The 20426-nt window shown below is 38.2% G+C and overlaps 1 protein-coding gene across 1 annotated transcript; it reads left to right on the forward strand.

The window, feature by feature from the left end:
• Positions 1-1143: 1143 nt before the first annotated feature.
• LOC129240740 (tuberin) lies at positions 1144-14417 on the forward strand. Its single transcript, XM_054876712.1, has 17 exons — positions 1144-1355; positions 1425-1546; positions 1602-1853; positions 1929-2065; positions 2133-2307; positions 5467-5673; positions 5749-5899; positions 5957-6693; positions 6753-6999; positions 7103-7528; positions 7595-7794; positions 7853-8133; positions 10564-12967; positions 13065-13208; positions 13273-13443; positions 13511-13606; positions 14235-14417. Exons 1-17 carry the CDS (start codon positions 1283-1285, stop codon positions 14355-14357), a joined length of 5946 nt encoding a protein of 1981 aa, XP_054732687.1. The 5' UTR covers positions 1144-1282; the 3' UTR covers positions 14358-14417.
• Positions 14418-20426: the final 6009 nt, after the last annotated feature.

Here is a 20426-nt window from a genome sequence, read left to right on the forward strand (position 1 = left end):
TCACCGTGGAGGTGTGGGTAGTGGTGGCGGTTGGTAGTGCCGGCCTATCAGGGGGGGTAGTAGCCGTGAAGGCATCAGACGCCTGCTGGCGGGAGCAACACGTGGCCACATACCGTGTGGACCACTCCCTATGTGACTTAAGACCTGAGCAGGTCTTAAGGTGGCTCCACCCGTTGCACTTGTTACACCTAATCGAGGTGGAGTTCGGGTGAAGCCGTTTGTGGCAGACGCAGCAGTAGAATACTTCTGGGCCAGGGTTCGATTCGATCCCAGCCCTGAGGAGAAGCATTTGGAGCAGGATTGCTGCGAGAGTTTGCTCCTGTGACGTAAGGGGCGGGGTGATATGCGTTTCACTAGACAGGGCTAGTATACTGGGGCGCAGCCCTTGGTCAGGAAAAACCCGAGTCATTCCGGTACGTAGAACCGGCTGCCATGGGAATGCTGCATCTTTGTTACTGTCTTGTTTGAAAGTAAATTTATCAAATTGCGAAAACGAAATACATGAAAATGTTTTTGTTGCTCTAGCAAAACCACTTTCAGTATATCCCCCTAGATACGGCATATGTAATTGGATCTAAAAGTTCAGTTTGTACAGACTTCACTTTACTTAACCTCATTTAGCTTCAGATATTGGCAACGTTTACTCAACACCTCAATATTTTGTTTGATACTTCTTTATATCTGTGTTTTGATTTTCAAACATAATTTTTACACTCTTTTATTTTTAAGCACTATAAAATCGAAGGTATAGGCTCTCAACGAGGCAAATTAATAAGAGGTCACTTCGCTAGAGCAATAGCAACATTACAAGTATTTTGCTTTTGCAATTTCGTTGTTCAAATATTCAAGAAAGAAATCAAAACAGCTACAATAGCGAACTTACCTTGAGTGGACTGGCCTAGGCTCTCAACTTATTTGACCAAGTAAAACAATTAACACTAACACAGCTTTCCATAGTACAGGTTTTTAAAACTATTAAGTTCGGGAAGTTACGTAAATTAAATATACACTAATTGAGCTCTAGGCAAGTGAATGTTTTGATTGGATGGCGGTGTGTTATAACCCTTATCGGCGGTGAACTCTAAAAGTCTTAAGTGTAAACAAATCACAGCTGATGTGCTTCTGTCATTTGTTCGTCATATGTTTGATATTGGTGAATTTGTTTGTATTTTTGGGTGGTTGTCGTTGATCCGTCGTGAAAATCTTGAAAATTTACTAATAGTGTGCATATTTTGTTAACTGCAAAAGTAGCTGCGAATAGGCAACAATTAAGTAAAGAAAGATGAATACGAAAGATAAAGAAATTTCGAAGTCGAAGTTTAAGTTCTTCATGAAGAACGCAAAGGGCGTTCCAGGTATCTTTTTTATTTATCAAACCTGGAATGTATAATTTATTTAATTACTCGCTAAATATCGCTTTCTAGGAGGGGCCAGCGAACGTTCCCTGCGTCCAGAAATCGAACGCGAGTTACGGCCGGAACAAACTACGGCACAGCGTTGCAAGACGTTGTCTGAGCTGCAATTGCACAATATGAAATTAGAAGAGGTAACATTTTCCCATTTTCTAGTTTTTTCATTTTCTAATCGGTATTGGTTTATAGGCTTCCATATCGGAGCTTTGGACACTTACAAAGGACTTAATTATACCAAACAAGCCAGCGGAATGCCGGCAAATAGCGCTTACGTTTTACAGAAAACTGATACAAAGCCAATATAAAAATTTGAATTTGTTGCGCCAGCATTTTTTTCTTGTTATTCAAAATCATGAAGTTCCAGAAGACCTGAAACATCGTCTTGAACTCCTCGATGCCTTAACTGACAATGGCAAAGATATTCAAAATTTTGAAGAAAAGGTAAGCATAAAATATACAAGTAACTAAATAATACAAATTCCAAATAATACAAAAAAATATATATATTTCCAACAGATTGGTAAATTTATGCTGCAATGGATTCCAGCAATAACTGAAGCTCGGTTACTTCGGCCTTATTTAGATATTTTGGGCAACATAATAAAATTTAACGCCTCTCTTTTGGACAAGGATATTGTCGTTGGCATTGTACAGTATGTATCATTGATGAAATTTTTGTTATTTGTGCGAAATTTTTTGCTTTGTGTTTTTTGTTTTTAGAAATGCCTGCCATTTGAGTTGTACTGTTGAAGAAGATGATATTGGTCTGCAGTGTCTAACAATTCTTGAAATGGTTATGTGCTACACGATATTCCCAAGTGAACCATTGGCGCAATGCGTTGTTACATTGTGCCGTACTGTCAATCATTCGCCGTACTGCCCGGCATCATGGAAGGTGAGCATTTTCTAGCTATACATACCTAATATTTTGCTAAGGATTAGTATTGTAATTGCTGCTCTCAGATCTTTAATTGAGTTATCGGGTACATAAGTATTTTAAAGCCTTAACAAATGAAAAAAAAACTAATACTGAGCAATATCCACCAGTACCGCGACTTGGCTAATATGAAATTATTTGCCTCCATTCACTTAGGCTTGGACGTCTTTCAAGCTAATAGGTGGTGTAACAGAAAAAGTTATTCGGAATAGTAAAAGATAGTAGCAAATAGTCATCAGAAATTATATATAGACAATATGTGGCACTAATTGTTTAGGAGCATTTCAAATATAATTTTTGTAGTATGTGTCTATCAAATATATATAATTTTAGAAAACCTGTGTATCATTTTCATGGGTTCAGCTACCAACTTTTTATGCTTTGCCATTATGTATATTTTTAATTGAAATAAGAATTGTATACATATATGAAGATGATTCATTTAAGATTCGAATTTGAACTTTCTGCTAAGTTCCCATTAATTTCGAATTATTTAATTAGTGTTTTGGTCTGTTATGCAGCCAATTTTACTTTCCTCAGCACCAGAAATGTGTTGTTGCTGTTGTTGTAGCAGCAATACTAAACCCTGTCAGTGTAGTGTAAATCACGGGACGTTTTCGTCTAACTCATCTAAAGGTATCCCCAGGAAACTTGCTGTTTCGACAGGTTGGGTCCAGAGGAAGTGCGTTAGGTGAGTGGGTTTGGTGGGGCATGTGAAAAGGCTGAAAATATGTTTGGTATGTCAGGGTCAATTCTGGATAAGTAGGAGTTTAACCTGCTACAATATTCAGGACGTAATTATGCCAAGGTTGTGTTTCTAGTGTCTGCTTCGATCCACTGACAAAACTGCGATAATAAGACCCATTTGAACAACGTCTAGTGAATACTTGCCCATTCAAACACAAACAAAGATATAACTTATTCATCTGCAGCTGACTGAAAAATGGCAGTTTTATTGCCAAACTGGATGCTTACTTCTTGCATGACCGATTCTTTCTTTCGAGGTCATAGAAGGAGCTATTAGACAAATACCTTTCAAATCCGGAAGATAACTGGCGACGCGTTCATTGAAATATCGTCTGTCGTGTAATTTTGCTTCACATATTTACCATTTTCACAAATCCCGAAGGCATTGCAGTTGTCGCTGATGCGACAAACGCTTTGTGATTTGCACTCAGATGTGGAAACATCCGATTGGCACTCCGCCAATTTTACAACACTTTTCCTTTGTATTGAAGTAGAAATAGGCAGCACATGTAAGTCTCTCCGCTATTCCAATAATGCAAAGATAGAAATTGTGGCCGTTTACGCCCAAACGCCCGAAAACACCCGCCCGAATCCACACGCCCGAATGTATATTTCCCCGAATTGACAGTTTCCCGAATTTTTTTGCCCGAACGTCTTCGCCCGAACCCATTTGCCCGAATCCTTTTACCCGAAAAGAAAAAAAAATTTAAAATAATTAAGAATTAGTATACACTTGAAGTACATGCAAGAAAAGAACAAAAGAGTGCTATTCCTTTATTTATTCATAACAAATGTTGTCAAAATTCTTGTGTCAAATTCATCAGTCAGTCATTCGTTCTTAATTATTCATAAAAATGGAAGAAATTGAGGAAGTGGGACAACTTGTCGGAAAAAAATTAATAATCGGAGGATACATTTATGTCAGATCCAAACCGTCGAAAAATAATCAATTCTATTGGGACTGTCAATTGGTTCGAAGAAAAGAATGCAAAGCGCGGGCAATTACATTGCAGACAGTTTCTGAGTTAATAGTTTTAAAAGGCCCTAAAAAATCTCCTCATGAACATCCGCCCAATCAGGATACAGCGAAAGCGGAATTAGTGAAGGTTAATTTAAAACGAGTCGCGGAAGATCATCCGGAATGCCCTCCAGCACAAGTACAAAGTATAATTAAAACTTGTTTACAAAATTTTGAATTTTAATTATTTATTAACATTTTTATATAAAATTTATTTTTATTTTTTCGGGCATTTTTCGGGCATTTTTCGGGAAAATTAATAAGATTCGGGTATTCGTATTCGGGCAAATTTATTCGGGTAAATTATTTTCGGGTGATTGGGTTTCGGGTGAATGTCCATTCGGGCATGTGTTTTCGGGATTTTGACCTGGAATCATTGTGGCAGTCCTCTAAATTTGGAACAAGGGCCCAGACAGATCTCGTATTGCAAGGATTGATATCACTTCGGGACTGAAACAACATACGAAGGATGGTCATACTTTTTTCTTCGAACGTGAACATCTATGTGTATACATATCTATGTGAAACTGGGGTTTATTCCTTCTTATTTTACTCACTTGCGGTTTCCTTGGGTCAACTAGCTTTAGTCCGCAAATTTGGCTTACACTGATCAGCGAGCTTACGATTATTAGAGACACTGCCATTATAAAGAGCTTGTGTGCATTAATAAATAATTCGTCAATAGTATCGATACCATTTGATAATTTTGCTTTTTCCACCCATAGTCATTGGACGTATTTCTCTGAACCTCTGCAATTTTTACCGTTGCTTTTATGCCACGAGTGAATCGGTATTACGCGTATTTAATGGCAACACATTTTATCAGTTAGTTTCTCTGTAACATCCAACAGCTTCCGAGCCAAACAGTATTGCAACAGCAGGGTATGCTTGACTTATTTTGCAGAGGAACATGGTTTTCAAAATATTAGGAGCACACTGAATGCTTTCGATCTTCGTTTTGTCCATAATAGTTTTATCTTGCAGATTTGCGTTGCTTTTAGAATTTGAATTTAAGGTTTTCGTATGATTTGCTTATCTCGTTTGCTCACTTCCACCTATCCCAGTTGGTGACTTCGACGTTGAGAGCATTTTCATAACTGCTTTATTGCATCTTATTGAGATATTTCTGCTTTAAAAATCTTGGTCACAAATTTTATAGCGTCTATGTATATATTTGTGTATGTCGAGGCAAATCATTTAGCCATATTTTCATAGATATGGCCAATTGAGATTTTTTTAGCATTCACGTAATAGTTTGGAGAATCCCGACCTTCGTTGAATTACAAAAATTAAGCACATAATTATCAACGATTACGAGTAAATATTTGTATAGCCATCTTATTTTCGTTTAGATCATGAAAAATCTGCTGGGAACACAGCTGGGCTATCATTCCATGAAAATGATGTGCAATATCCTTAACGATCGCAGCCTTTATGCAGACCAACAGTTGCTGCGTGGAGCAGTCTTTCATCTCAATATGAACATCTTCGGATCGAATGTTGTTTTTCAAGTGTCACCAATGTTTTACGCGTCTACTGTCCTCACCAGTTTCCTACATGTAAGTACATATTTCCAATATTTCTATATGACACCTGTGGCTTTTGAGGGCATACAAAATATACTCATTCTGTAGGCACTGGATAGCAGGCAAGTAATTGTGACCTTTGAAGTTATACTTAGCGTGCGACGTGTCATCAATTACTACAAGTCGGAATTGCCGGAAATTATATGGGATTGCATTTGCGATACACTGAGTGCAATTGTGGACAATATTGAGTATTATGGTGGGAAACTTATTACAATAAAGCATTTCAAGAAATGTAATAATCTTCTTTTTATAGAGCGTATAAATATAAACAAAGATCGTCTGCACAATTTGCAAATCAATTTCCATGAAAACATCGATTGCATTGAAAAACTTCTGTACGATGATAAAGTACCGATACTTGCAAACATCAATCGCATCTATGATTTAATCGAACGCGTTTCGGAAAACCGCACAGAGGCATCTGTGCTCAAACTTATTGAGTATCGTTCGGCAAAAGTAACTGCCACTCGGCCGCAATGGTTGCAAGTACTTAACGATTTTGTTTGTCGTTTCTATAAAATGCCTAACACGAATGTGCGCCTTAAGGCAATTCAATCTTTAGTACGCATTATGGATTTAAATCGGTTCAGTTACGAAGAGGAGATACTTGATCGCGTCGTTATTCCTCATTTTTCACAAATTGCACATGAAGCTGATTTGGAAATACGCGTGGCTGTTGCAAACGCCTTGGTTGGCTTTGCACGCCACTGTGACACCAAACGGTGCGGCGAGTTGCTGGACATATTAGAGAAGCTTATTAATCGCCCATTCGACCAGCAGCCTAGCACTGGGGAAGTAATGATTAAATGCGAATCTGATATATTGGATGTAGTAACGGCAGTGCATGGATTAATAGAGATTTTCGCTATTAAACTACATCGTTTGCCGTCAAATCACGCCATCAAAATTTTTAATATATTGATCGGCCACTTAGAGCAGCATTACGAGCGTGCAAAAGTATTTGAGCATGCGCGCGTTGTACGCTTCAAGGTAACTAAGTGATTTTCCCGGTATTTCCTCTAATTCTAGGAGTTTGGTATGTGTTATAGATTTTCAAGTGGATCCTGCGTGCCCGTGCTAATGCTTCATATCATATTGGCTATCCAGATCCTGACAATGGCGAGACCATAAAGTTTAGTGCCTATTTGGGCATAGATTCGAGTTTACCTCCGCAAGGGCATCAACATACGCGACATCCATTAACATCACATGACATAGGGGCCAGTTCACATTTCACAACGATATCTATACGCAAAGCCTGTAAAATTATTGTTAAATGCTTAGATTTAGAACGCGGTGAGTGTAAAAACGTGCTCAAATACATTTACGTATTATCTAAGGGACATTTTGTATGCTCTAATCTTTATTATTTGTATAACTTTAATTGCATTGCCTGTAGATTATGAAGTCCTACAACTGGTTATCAAGGAGCTACCAAAAGTCTTATGCAATAAAGCTCTCATCCAAGGCAACGACATTGAAGCTTTGGCAGTGTCACTATTCCGTATTTTTCAAGATGTCAACAAAACACTTCACTTCAGCTGCACTCCCACCAGCGATGAAGTGAACGCATTATTTCTCCCCGCGATTGCTTCTTTGGTTATATACCACCAGAGTTTATCCTCACATCAAATTAATACTTTAATACTGGCGCTTTGCTCCGGAATATTTTCCGGCACCGCAAATGTTTGTATCAATACATTAACAACTATGATCCTGGAAATGCCAGATACATTGACACGAACTTTGGCTGATATTTTGCTGCAGATGAGCAAGATGTCCGATACAACTGCGGTTGCTATACCTGTTTTGGAATTTTTATCAAGTAATGTAATTAGTAGACTCATGCGATGTGAATAATTTATTTCTTTTCGTTATTATTTGCTTGCAGTTTTAAGCCGTATGCCCAACCAATATTTTACGAACTTCATACCACGCCAATATATGTATGTGTTTGCCATTTCCTTGCCATATACCAAGCCGAATCGATATGACCACTATACCGTGTCGCTGGCTCATCACGTCATTGCTGGTTGGTTTCTAAAGTGCAAACTGGAAATGCGCAAGAACTTTGTCACCTACATAATATCGGTACGTGTTGGCAGGTGAATCGCTAGTTACAACTAAATTGAATGCTTTGTGATTTCAGTCAATTCAATCCAATGCTAGCATGCTTTACGATGACATTGATAAATTTAAGCATAGCATACAGCGTCAAGATCTTAATAGTTTGAACGAGGACTCCTCGAATCGCAAACGGAGCACCAGTTTGACGGAGCGTGGAAGTCGGAATACAAGTGTGCGAAATGGATCTGATATGCGACCACCAATCAACGATAGTTTAAAAAGCTTTCATGCAGAGTTGGCGGAGACTTGCATAGACTTCCTGGCTAGGCATACATTTTCGCCGTGTTCGGCGTTACCGAAGCGGTAAGCTTATATTATCATAATATCAGTTCTGCGTAACAAACTGAGTTGAGTTTTACGCGACAGGCGTCTGTTGTTTCCACGATCTTACCCTGTTTTACTATTTGTCGTCTATCACTGGGCTTGAGTCCAATCATGGACAAAGAGAATACCTCTGCTGCGTTGGACAGTGCAAATTAACTTTATTTTGGTGCACTTCTTTAAACAGATGAATCCACCTTTGTAAAAGTTAAGTCATTGCCTATCGCAAGATACTTACCTAATGACCTCGACGGTCTCCAAGAGCACGACGCAGAAACATTGAACGTATAAGTAATTCTTGTCTTGGCTGGTGTTGTTGTTGTTGTAACAACCAAGGCCAGTACACCATTAAGTGGTTAAATGGGTTTCGTCGGGTAAAAAAAGGCCTATTTTCGATATTTTTTTTTTCTAATATATGTAAAAAATTATTTATTTAATTTAAACTTTTTTCTGTCTTATAAAGCGTTTTTCAGTAAGAGCGCTTCAACTTTTTTTTTTGAATAAGACACAAACGGTTTGACTTTTTTAACTAATATTTTTTTGTATTATCGAGTTTGAACATATACATTTAAGTATGAAACTCGATTTCTTTTGCATGACCACCGCGTGCACGTTTTACGAAGTCCAATCGTTGAACCCAATTTTCGACCACTCTTTTGCATAAATCGGCCGAAATTCCAGCAATCTCGCGTTCAATATTGGCTCTGAGCTCACAAATCGTCGCCGGCTTGTTACTGTAGACCAATGACTTCACATAACCCCAAAGAAAATAGTCTAGAGGCGTCAAATCACACGAGCGCGGCGGCCATTCGATCGGTCCATTTCTGGAAATAATGCGCTCATCGAACTTACTCTTCAACAAATCAATTGTAGCGTGTGCTGTGTGGCTTGTGGCCCCGTCCTGTTGAAACCACATGCCGTCTAAGTCCATACCATTCAATTGCGGCCAAAAATAATCGTTTATCATGTCGCGGTATCGATTTCCATTCACAGTAACGTGGCGATCGCTCTCGTCAACGAAAAAATATGGGCCAATTACGCCGCCGGCATGTAAACCGCACCAAACAGTCACTCTTTGTGGGTACATTGGTTTTTCGGCAATCTCTCTTGGATTATCTTTCGCCCAAATGCGGAAATTCTGCTTATTGACGAATCCACCGAGGTGAAAATGTGCGTCCTCACTGAAGATGAAGTGCGCGATATGCATTTTGATTTGAACGCCCGTTTTTATAATACGCCTGAATAACTTTAACGCGTTGCTCAAGTGTGTAGCGTTCCATGATGAAATGTATACTAATGAAGTTTACAAATGACAAGCGAAAAATAAAAAATATTGCGTCGTTCGCCCTCTCTATCGGAAAAAAGTTGAAGCGCACCTATTGAAAAACGCTTTAGATACATATTTAAAGAATAATTTCTGAAATTTTCAAAAAAAAAAAATTAAAACTACTCCAATGTGACGTCATTTTCGGTGACCCCTCGAAAAAAAGGTGCGTCCGCGTTATCAGCATAACTCCTGACAGGCTCATCAAAAATGAAAAAAAGTGCTTTAGTTAAGACCATAAACTCGTGCTTGAACGAAGGAAAGAAAAAAAAGTAAAAATTGGAATTTTGGCAGACATTTTTGCAAAAAAATGAAAATTTCGGTCAAATTTGCTTGACATTTTGTGTTTTTTAAATAGTTGTAATTGAAAAAAAAAAAACAAAATCCTTCGTTCAAGCACGAGTAAATTGTATTTTGAACACCTGTTTAAAATTTCATCAAAATCGGTTGAGTAATTTTCGAGAACATTTGACAACCGACTTTAAAAACACGGTTCCGAGAAAAACGCGTTTAAGGTTTTGAGTAACAATAAAAGTGGCTTGGAGTGCACACATTCCAAAGGCTGTATCAACGAATTTATTATTCGGATCGACTTGAAAATTTAGGATAATATTCCTGAGAAGTTGTAGAAATTAATAAGTAAAAAAAAAAAAATAAATCGATTTTTTGAACCAACTAAACCCATGTAACCCCTTAACTTAAAATAGCTACGGGTTAGCGCCCGAACATCTCGCTGGTTAAGGAGCCTAATGTAAAACTCAGCAACAATTTCTGTTGGGCAGCCTTACCCCGATTGGGCCCGACATTCTGAACGTGTGCCCGAAATGTGTACAGACCCCGTACGACTCGAGTCACCTCTTCACATGTCTACGCCTCTCCCTTTACCCTCACGTTTCTTTAGCCTGCCGTTATATGACCTCGATGATAGCACTGACTCAGAACTCTGTCCTCAGCAGAGTACTAAGCAACAACAACAAATAATGTTAAAAAACGCCTAACTAATTTTATTTTTAACTTTTTACCACCAACAACTACGCGATTATTGCAAAGCATTTGTATAACTTTATTTCTGTTTTGTTACATTATAGCCTACCCGCTGTAGAATACCTGTTGAAAGACGGCTTCTCACAGACATGGGTTGTTGGTCATAATTTGGTTACAATCACGACTTCTGGTTGTCCAACTGCGCCTATACGCAATGGGCTTTGTGATCGTTGCTCCCAAATGGGTAAACTGCCTCTCAGTAACAGTAGTTTGATGACAAGTAAAAGTGATTCGAGTAGCACAGCGCCTTTGTCACCGGAAACTACTAATACACAATCCTCAGCTGCTCCTTCAACTACCGAACGTCGTTATACTAAAGCCAGTCTTCAGTACAGTAGTGGAAACGAGTCTGCTGGCAGTACTGACCTCACCTCGTCCTCTTCATCTGCTTCGGCAGCGGTGAATTCTAACACTGCCACAACTCAACGACAAATATCTAACAGCTCTACTGCCTCGCTCGAGGTCCTATCGCGACGTGGCTCTAATCCAGAGCCCACTGAAGGTGGTGCAGGCGTCGTTACGGGCAGCACCACTTCCCTGTTGGGTGGCCATTCGCTATCGACGACGAGTATAAGCGCTTCTCCGACGCAATTGCAACCGGTTCAACAGCAAACCTGTATCCGTTCCTGCACTGGCTGGGCAGAAGTTTTGATACGTCGACCTACGGGCAATATTTCTTGGATTACGCGCATTCAAAATCCCATAGCAAATGATTGTTTCGGACAGGATTTACCCTTTAGCAACATAACCTCACTTTTTCTACCCACAGCCCATGGCGGTGTGTTTGGACCTGATTTCGTGCATTCGGCATTGGTGCCAGAACAGCAACAGGAATCTGTAGCGATGTTGGATTTTGGACAACAACCATCTAAAGCTCTTGTAATTGGGGCTGCGAATGCTTCCGTAGCAGCTACAGGGGCAGCAGATATTGATGAATCAGTGCAGCCCAACTCAAGCGCACTATCTGGGTCAGAAGAGTGCAAAACTGGCGCTTTTACTAAGGCACGTGCGCTTCAGCGACAAGAGGAGATTTCATCGTCAACAACAATGCCGCCTTCTGCAGCATCATTAAGCACTGCTGCTATCGATATACCAAAACCCGTTGCGAGCAAGCGCGCAGGTGGCAAAGAAGCACTCGCCGATAGCGTAAGCGATGGGGAAGCGGACGATGATACGATGCAGTTCACAGATGGATTGTCGCGCGCACGAAATCCAGTGCGACGTGTCAATTCAAGCCCGGAAATGAGCTCCAGCTGGCGGCAGACTTTCCTCACCGCAAAGCCAATGCCTTTGTCAGCCGATACATCCAAGGTAAAAGGCAGCAAATATTCTGCAAGTCTTCAAGGCCTTGAGGAGGTGCATCAACAACAGCAAACGCAGCTCCAACAGCAACAGCAGCAAAAGAAAAAGAGCGTTCAGTATACAAAAGATATGCGTGTCAGTTGCGAAGCGATTCCAGAAGAAATAGCGGGATTCACACCTCCGCAGGCGCAAACTGGTAATGAACCTACAGACGCATCTTCAGGCGGGACTGCTGATAAGCCCGCTGCAAAATCTGCGGCAAACCCTGCCACTACAGCTGTACAGTTGCTGTTAGTTAGTAACACTGCCACTATGGCTCTGCCTCCGAAACAGCTTTCAGCAGACGATGTTAGTATAAGCGCCAGCGTGCCTGTCACTCCGGTACAACAGTCTACATCTGGTTCCTCGTTGAAACTAAATGTTGCTGTAGACAAAGTTGCGGCAAAGCCACCACACTCTCCAGCAGCTGCACCATCACCGCAATCACCACGAGTTGACAAACAGCCCAGCGGTGGTGTCCAGAAGATTGCCACTTTCACGAACGCACCTACTACAGTTCACCAGGGACTCGCTAAATCGAGCAGCAGTGGTGGAGGCAACGCAAATATCACGAGTGGCTCCTCTTATCTCGGGGGTGGCGGAGGTGATTACGGAAATGGTAATGGCGACATGATGAGAGGTCGTTCTAAGACCATTTCGGTAGTTCGTGAGGTGAATGGTCGTTCTCGGCCAGCTACTTCCAATTTCCGGAGCTTCAACAATAACTCGAAACCGTCTGTCAATGCTAAGCTCTGTATGAACCCAAGTTTTCTATTCATGCAGCTTTACCATACGGGTCAGATGCAGGTTACGGATGTGCCCATTAAAGTGCCACCGGAAGAAACAAACGTATTGACCGTGCTAGACTTGGCGCCGCCCTTTGAGACACATAAAATCGGCGTACTCTATGTAGGGCAAGGGCAATGCAACAATGTGGTCGAAATTCTGCGTAATTCGCACGGAAGTATGCGGTACATTGAGTTTCTGAGCAATATCGGCACTCTCGTCAGTCTGAAGGAAGCGGAGCAGAAAAATTTGTTTGTTAATTTGGACAGAGGTGGCGCAGATGGGAAATTCACATACGTGTGGAAAGATGATATTGTGCAGGTCTATATCTTCTAGCAACGTCCAATAAATTTTTGCTTTACTTTGATTATTTTATGCATCTTTAACCGATCTGCATTTTGGTATTTATTTTTTAAAGGTAACTTTTCATGTCGCTACTCTGATGCCGACAAATTTGCAGAAAGATCCTAATTGCTTTGAAAAGAAAAAGCACATCGGTAATGATTTTGTAAAGATCGTTTATAATGAAAGTGGGGAGGAATACAATCTAAATATGATTTCGGTATGAATTATATAATAAATATGACTAATAATTTATGCTGACAATTTGCCATCCTCTTTTCCAGGGTCACTTCAACTACGCTTGTGTTATTGTAGAACCCCTAGAACTAAATAGTAACCGGGTTTATGTGAAGGCGCGTCCTGAGATTTCTAAATTTGTCTGCCATCCTGAACCAAAAATAGTGTCGGATCACAGCGCACCGTTATTGGCTCGACAGCTAGCACTGCATGCGAATGTAAATTTATTCAAACTAAATCGAAAATAATGCACACAATCAGAAAATTTTATATTTTTCTCTGCAGCTTGCCTCCCAAGTATATCAAAGCTTACAAAAGAAAAACCCCTATGCGTCAAATTGGCTGGAGCGCTTACGAATAATCAAACGGCTGCGTACGAGGGTGAGATATATACACATACTTATATATAGGGTTTTTCAGTAAGAGCGCTTCAACTTTTGAACTTTTTTGAATAAAACTCAAACGGTTTGACTTTTTTAACTAATTTTTTTTTTATTATCGAGTTTGAACATATACATTTAAGTATGAAATTCGATTTCTTTTGCATGACCACCGCGTGCACGTTTTACGAAGTCCAATCGTTGAACCCAATTTTCGACCACTTTTTTGCATAAATCGGCCGAAATTCCAGCAATTTCGCGTTCAATATTGGCTCTGAGCTCACAAATCGTCGCCGGCTTGTTACTGTAGACCAATGACTTCACATAACCCCAAAACGGGACGTCTTGTTAAATGGACCGTAAAATGGCCGCAATGCTCTTAAAGTAGCAGCAACAGAACGATTATTTTCATAAAAAATTTGCACGATTTGCAATCGTTGCTCAAGTGTGTACCGTTCCATGATGAAATGTATACTAATGAAGTTTACAAATGACAAGCGAAAAATAAAAAAATATTGCGTCGTTCGCCCTCCCTATCAGAAAAAAGTTGAAGCGCACCTATTGAATAACCCTATATTTTTTCGTTTAACGTACTGGATAAGAATAGTATTAAATAAATTATGTTTCAGTTGATTGAACAACAAAATAACCAGCACCAGAGTGGGGCATCCTCAGGCACAGACGTTGATGATCATACACACGATCCTTTAAAGAATCAAAACACCAATCGTGATTTTACTAAGTACGCTTAAAGTTATCAAAGGCAAAACAAATACAGAAACAATAAATATTACTGAAATAATACCGCATAACTGGCATTTGACTTTTCTACTTGAACGGAAATAATAGAAATTTATCCGACTGAAGTAAACATCGTTACGTAATTGGTTATTTCCCCCTATGATTTTTCATTGTAAACAAACTTGAAATATTAAGGGTCCTGAAAAGTTCTGATTGGCTTTCGCTAGAGGTCTAAGTTCGACTCACGGCAATGTGGTAATCCTCCTAGCTTGGACGGTGTCTTGTTTCAGTCGGTAACTGGTGTCTTGGTTATGGGGGTATGTCTAGCTGGAAATATTATAACCAACTTTTACTGAAATTCTAGTTTTGTAACCGGTTGTTGGTAAACATTATAACAAGCATAGTGTATTTGACCGAAAGGTAAAAATGTTGTGTGCAAGGAAATACAAGTCTAAGTGAGTTATAGGCACGTCGAATTTTGCTCATCTGGAACTAAAGTAGGAAGCCCTTTGATCGCATAGCTCATCGACTGAGTTTGCTAATCATAGGCAAAATTGGTGGTAATAACCCTCATTCTATGTGAAGATATGCCACAAATTGCAGAAAATATCCTATAAACTTATTTTATATGGTGGTGTTAACACTCAATAAATTTTAAGAAGGAAAAGAACCAAACAGGTGGAAACAGGAAAAAGGGGCTCAGGTGTAGCAAACAAGTGAGAGCCCCGATGTCTAAATCTTTGTCCGATGAGAGTAGGGCAGCTGAGAAGACTCTGAGATGATTCCAACTCATCCTCCAGAGAGCTTTTGCAGAAAGGACTTGAAGCATTCCCTTTGGCATGGACATTTAACGGACAATGCCCACCAAATTCAAGAGCTGTCGCTGCGATAGACTTAGAAATTCCCTCGAGCGCTTCCGATCTACCCGTGACCAGAAGTATCTGTCGAATTTGCACAGTTTATCAAGGGAACCCCAATCCTCTCATTTTGCAAAAAACCGTCTAAAGGGTCCCCTGCTAGCCAGCTCATTAGGCCAGCAGTTTCCCTAATATCGAAGTATTTGGATGCAGTTGAGAGAGAAGTCGGACATTCCCCGACTAATTTCGAACGCACAAACAATGAGACCAAGGCCCTAATTGCCGCTTGCCTGTTTGAGTAGATATTTACATCCTTTACAGTAATTACAGAAGTAAGCATCCAATCCACTGCTTTCTTAATTGCGGCTACATCCGCTTGGAGGTGTAAAAACAAAGTTCTAGGCATACTTCTTCATTACAAGTTCTTGGTACTAATGTGATAAGTCAGAGCAGGGAGCCAAACAAAAAAAAACAGTGCTGTTTATATACCCAATAAAGTAACGAATTCAACGGCAAAGTGGTGATTCCAGCGATTCTGTTTCGGCATTCCAATAGTTCGGAAATGTTTACAAAATTGAGAAAATCGTCGAGTCGGGCCGCATGTGAGCGCTTATTCTATTGCTCAAGATTAACCAAATAAAATTTCAAAATATTCTGTGCCCCCCATTTGGCAGATGCCCTTCTTTTTGGAATAAAAACTCTTACAAATTTACCAGCACGTTTTATATTTTCAATAGAAATTTCCCTCTGTCAGCTTTACCTTTATTAAAGAATCTTTTTGTATGACAAGACATTCTATATTTTCATTTTTGTATATTTTTATATTTGACGCCATTTGATAGCATTTCAAATTTATGTCTAATGATAAGTATTCCATAATTACACATTACATTACCGTTATATAATATTTATGGATCCAATATTTTTTCTACTATATAATATTTTTAGAACTTTTGCCACGCCTTTATTTCAAATACAAACTATATGCAACTAAATGATTTACTTGTACACCCTAAATTTTCAATATCTGCGGATTTACGCATAAAAGGTTTGGAAGCTTCTTAGAGTTATGTAGTTATATATTTTCGGAAATTTAGTCAAAAGTGAATGCCGACAAAACGGAAAGTGAACGCAAAACTGATGGAATTTTATGTTTGTAGAAGCTTCACTCATATTTTCAAAATTGTCTAATAGAATTGAAAATTTTGAAAGAAGGATTTAGAGTTAGAAAGATATTTCGAGTTTGAAAGATGCATTCGAATTCTCAAAAACCAATGAAAAACGTTAAATTGTTTAGCTTTGAATTATATTTAACCCATTCGATACCGATTCTTTGTGCATTGACTTGAAATGTTTGTTCCATTTGTAATATAAGACGATGACGATTTATTTTATTTATACACCAAGTTTCATGTCGCCGCGCGCCATCGCTTTGCGCGGAATAGAAAGTTACTTGTCAGCAAGTTTTGGCAATGGTCGTAGACGTGCGAGTTGCTCGAAATAGAATTTCCTAGAATGAATATTTAATTCAAAGTTTGCTGAAAATTATTTCATTTACTTTTTCTTCTTAGTATTAGCTTCACAGTCTGTGGTGGACTCAGCTTCATCAACAATCTTCCTCCAGTTCACTCTCTCTCTTGCTAATATACATTTTTCCAATTACGAACTTTCAAGTCTTCGACGGCATCAAGCCATAGCTTTCTAGGTCCGCCTCTCTTATTTTATTTACACACTTTTCAGTTTTGTTATAGTTATTGGAAAAATTGCATATTTAAAAACGTGTTACAAAAGTTTGAAAAAAGTTAAATGTTAAGTTAAAGTAAAAGTTAAATCGTTTTTTATGGTAAGCCCATAAGCATGCGCGATTGCTCCCGGGCAATGTTGAGGTCGAATCGGTTAATTAAAGCAAAAAAGTGCTGCTGTTTCCAAAGCAATATTTCGTATGGTGTTTTAAGTTTTTGATACTCAATTACTCATTGAATAGCATTTTTAATGCATTTTAAAAAATCTTCATAGAACAAAATGTCTGAAGGCATTACACGAACATGAATTATAATTGCCTGCAAATTTTTAAGCATAAAATCTGAATTAACTACCAGTTGCCAAAGCTGAATGCTGAGCTAATATTTATGATAAAAAAAGGGAGCGTGTCATTATTCTGTTTTACAAAATTCTGGATGACAAAATTCTGTAAATTGCAAAAAAATTCTGCTTTTTAAAATTCTGCTTTTTCAAAATTCTGCATGTTTAATGCGAAAAATTCTGCTTTATTCAAGTTTTGTGATTTTCGTGATACAAGAAGTAACAAAATAAACATTTAATTCATAAATATACATATAGGTATGTTTAAGCGATAACAATATTTTAGTTTAGCCAATTACAATATTTTTTGCAATTCTTTTTAAATATGTAGTGTGACTTAATTCGTTTCTTTTTTTAATAATTCTTCGCAGCTGTTCGTTTTTTTTTAGAAGAGTTCTACGCAAAAATACGGTGGATAGCGTAGCCGGAGTCGGACGGATGAGGGTCATTTTTTTAAAGCGTGGCCGAAGGCCGCCCACGCGAAAAGAAGTTCTACGCAAAAATACTGTGGATTCTATCGAAACTGAAGAAAAAATTATTATTGAAGTGAAAACTTCTTTAGAATCGTTGGGAGTGATTTGAAACTCGATGAAACGAAAAAGCGACACTCTTGGCTACGAAGCGTTATATGTTGATATACGTATATGTGTGTGGCTGCGTACTGCTGAGTCCCGCTAGTATAGTGAGTATTGTAGTATGTATACTACACTGCCTATTACTTGCTTTGGTGTTTAGTTCAAGCGTCATACGTATGTATGTTTGTATGTATGCTAGTACGTATGTGTGTGCGCCTGTGTATTACGGAGCCACGGTGACCGAGAAGGCATTATGTATACCTATACTACACTACCTTATACTTGCTTAGACCAAGCGTCCTACGAAAGTTTGTGTGTATGTTAGTACGTCTGTGTAATATACGCGTTACGACGCTCATAATAGCAACCGCGTGTGCTGTATTGCGTCCGTATTTTTATATTCGTAAATATTTTCATTTTTAAATATTTACCACAATTGCAGGCTGTGTTGCAATATACCACAATCAAAATGACGGTGCTCGTATTGTCACTCCACAGATAGATCTGAATGCACAGCAACTAGAATCACTGTCTGTTCAGCTCTCTAAAGTGGGAGAAATATGTGGATGCGAAACCAGATTGAGCAATGGAAAACAGTTTTAATTGTGGCAATTTATATATCACAGAATTAATCAATAAATAGCATCACGGATTTCATTCACGAAAATTTAATAAAGTATACACCAGAAGTATCGCGGATACTTAGAAAATATCACAATGAAGTTCCAATGATTTTAAGTGGCGATTTTAACGTAAATTTTGTATTGGACACACCGGTTCCTTTAATTGACTTTCTCAATACAACATTCAATTTAAAAATGTGTAACAATCGCACTGAACCGACAACACGATCAAAAACAACAAATGACGCGGTATTTCAAAGATATGATGACAACATCGAAACCAAAGCATTTGTATAATATTTTAGCTATCATAAGCCACTCGTATCATTTGTTGAAATTGAAAACATGGAGGATGAATAATAATAAAATGAAGAAAATAAAATATGAACTTTATAGCAATATTATAAAAACCTATAATTATCCCACTCCTAATGCTGCTTTCGTCTCATTCTCTCTCAGTTTGTTTTACGGAAGGTTTCACTTCTATCGCGTCTAACCGTTAGACTGGTATTTTTTTTATTATTTTTTATTTAATATCTCGAATAATAATAAAAAATAATAATAATAATAAAATAAATAATTACATTACCTCTTTAACATTGTTAACATTGTATTTTAATGCAGAATTTTGTAATACAGAATTTTGAAAGCAGAATTTCAGAAAGCAGAATTTTAGAAAAAATCTGAATTTTAAAAAAGCAGAATTTTAAAAAGCAGAATTTTAAAAGGCAGAATTTTGTTTTTAGAATTTTGTACAGACAGAATTTCGACACCAACCCTAAAAAAACAATAAACTCGTAAATGATTATTTCTTATAATTTTGTAGCGTTTGTTGTATAAGACATCAACATCAAAAATGCGGCGTCTCGAAACAGGCAACGAGAGAGTTAATTAGTTGTTTTGCGTTTTAAGAGAAATAATTTTAACTTATATGGGGAAAGCAGATACGTCTTAAACATATGTTCGTATATATGTGTACACATACATACAATTTGATTAGTGTGCATGCATATATTTCTACTTTGTACTTAATAATAAATTGATGTTCTCTTTACAGTTTCAAAAATATATTTACATTTATAGTCAAGTACACGTAAGTTAACAAGTAATAATTGGAATTACTCTAGCTTACATCCATACTTAATAATACTTTAGTAATCATAGTAGTACATACATACACACATATATATAGTATATAGTTATGCGTGTAGATACATATCCATACGCATATGTAGAAAAGTCATGAGGTGAATACATTTCGTGTGGCCACTGGTCAAAAATCCTTGAAACTTGAAAATGTTCACTGATGTATATTTGGAACGAAGTAGTATAAGTGAATTTATTGTTTTAAATATTCTACATGCCGTACGCGTATTTTTACTGGACACAATTTTAAATTAAAGAGTTTGCAGAAAACAAATAAGTCATCGAATATTTCCTATTAAGTTTTATTTGTTACCTCCAGAAATATTCACTGCTTTCAGAACGCTCCATGACTTCAAACGGCTGATAACTTAAAAATATTTAAAGGGCATACACTCCTTAAAATTAAAATATTTTTTTTATAAAATTTTTGTGTTTTTGACGACTGGTTTTGTACTTCTAAAATTATGAAAGACATTTTAGGTACTCAAGAGCATTGCATAAACAAAGCGGCCCAACTGTTATGTAAAAGAATATTTGACCCTTTCCCTTAAAACAACGTGTGGGAGGCGAGATCCTACTTCCCTGCCCAAAATGAGAACCTCGTATCAGACACGTGATGAGTTTTTCTAACCAAAAGTGAGAAGCTCGTATCAAATACGAGATTGCTTTCGCGCACGAGAAAAGCTTTTATCGAAAGTGGCACACACAATCGTCGCTCGATTCATAAGGCGAGGCGATAATTCGAAATGATCTGCCAAACTAAAAAAATAAAATATCCGATATTTTTTTGGTTCGCT

Source organism: Anastrepha obliqua, chromosome 3 (genome assembly GCF_027943255.1).
Source record: "Anastrepha obliqua isolate idAnaObli1 chromosome 3, idAnaObli1_1.0, whole genome shotgun sequence".
NCBI classification, from domain to species: Eukaryota; Metazoa; Arthropoda; class Insecta; order Diptera; family Tephritidae; genus Anastrepha; species Anastrepha obliqua.

Bases quoted from the DNA above. Each gene is read 5' to 3' on its own strand.
- LOC129240740 (XM_054876712.1), top strand. From the start codon at position 1,283: ATGAATACGAAAGATAAAGAAATTTCGAAGTCGAAGTTTAAGTTCTTC. The intron at 7,529-7,594 runs GTAATGTAATTA...ATTTGCTTGCAG, and splicing joins TGTTTTGGAATTTTTATCAA to TTTTAAGCCGTATGCCCAAC. The intron at 13,209-13,272 runs GTATGAATTATA...CCTCTTTTCCAG, and splicing joins ACAATCTAAATATGATTTCG to GGTCACTTCAACTACGCTTG.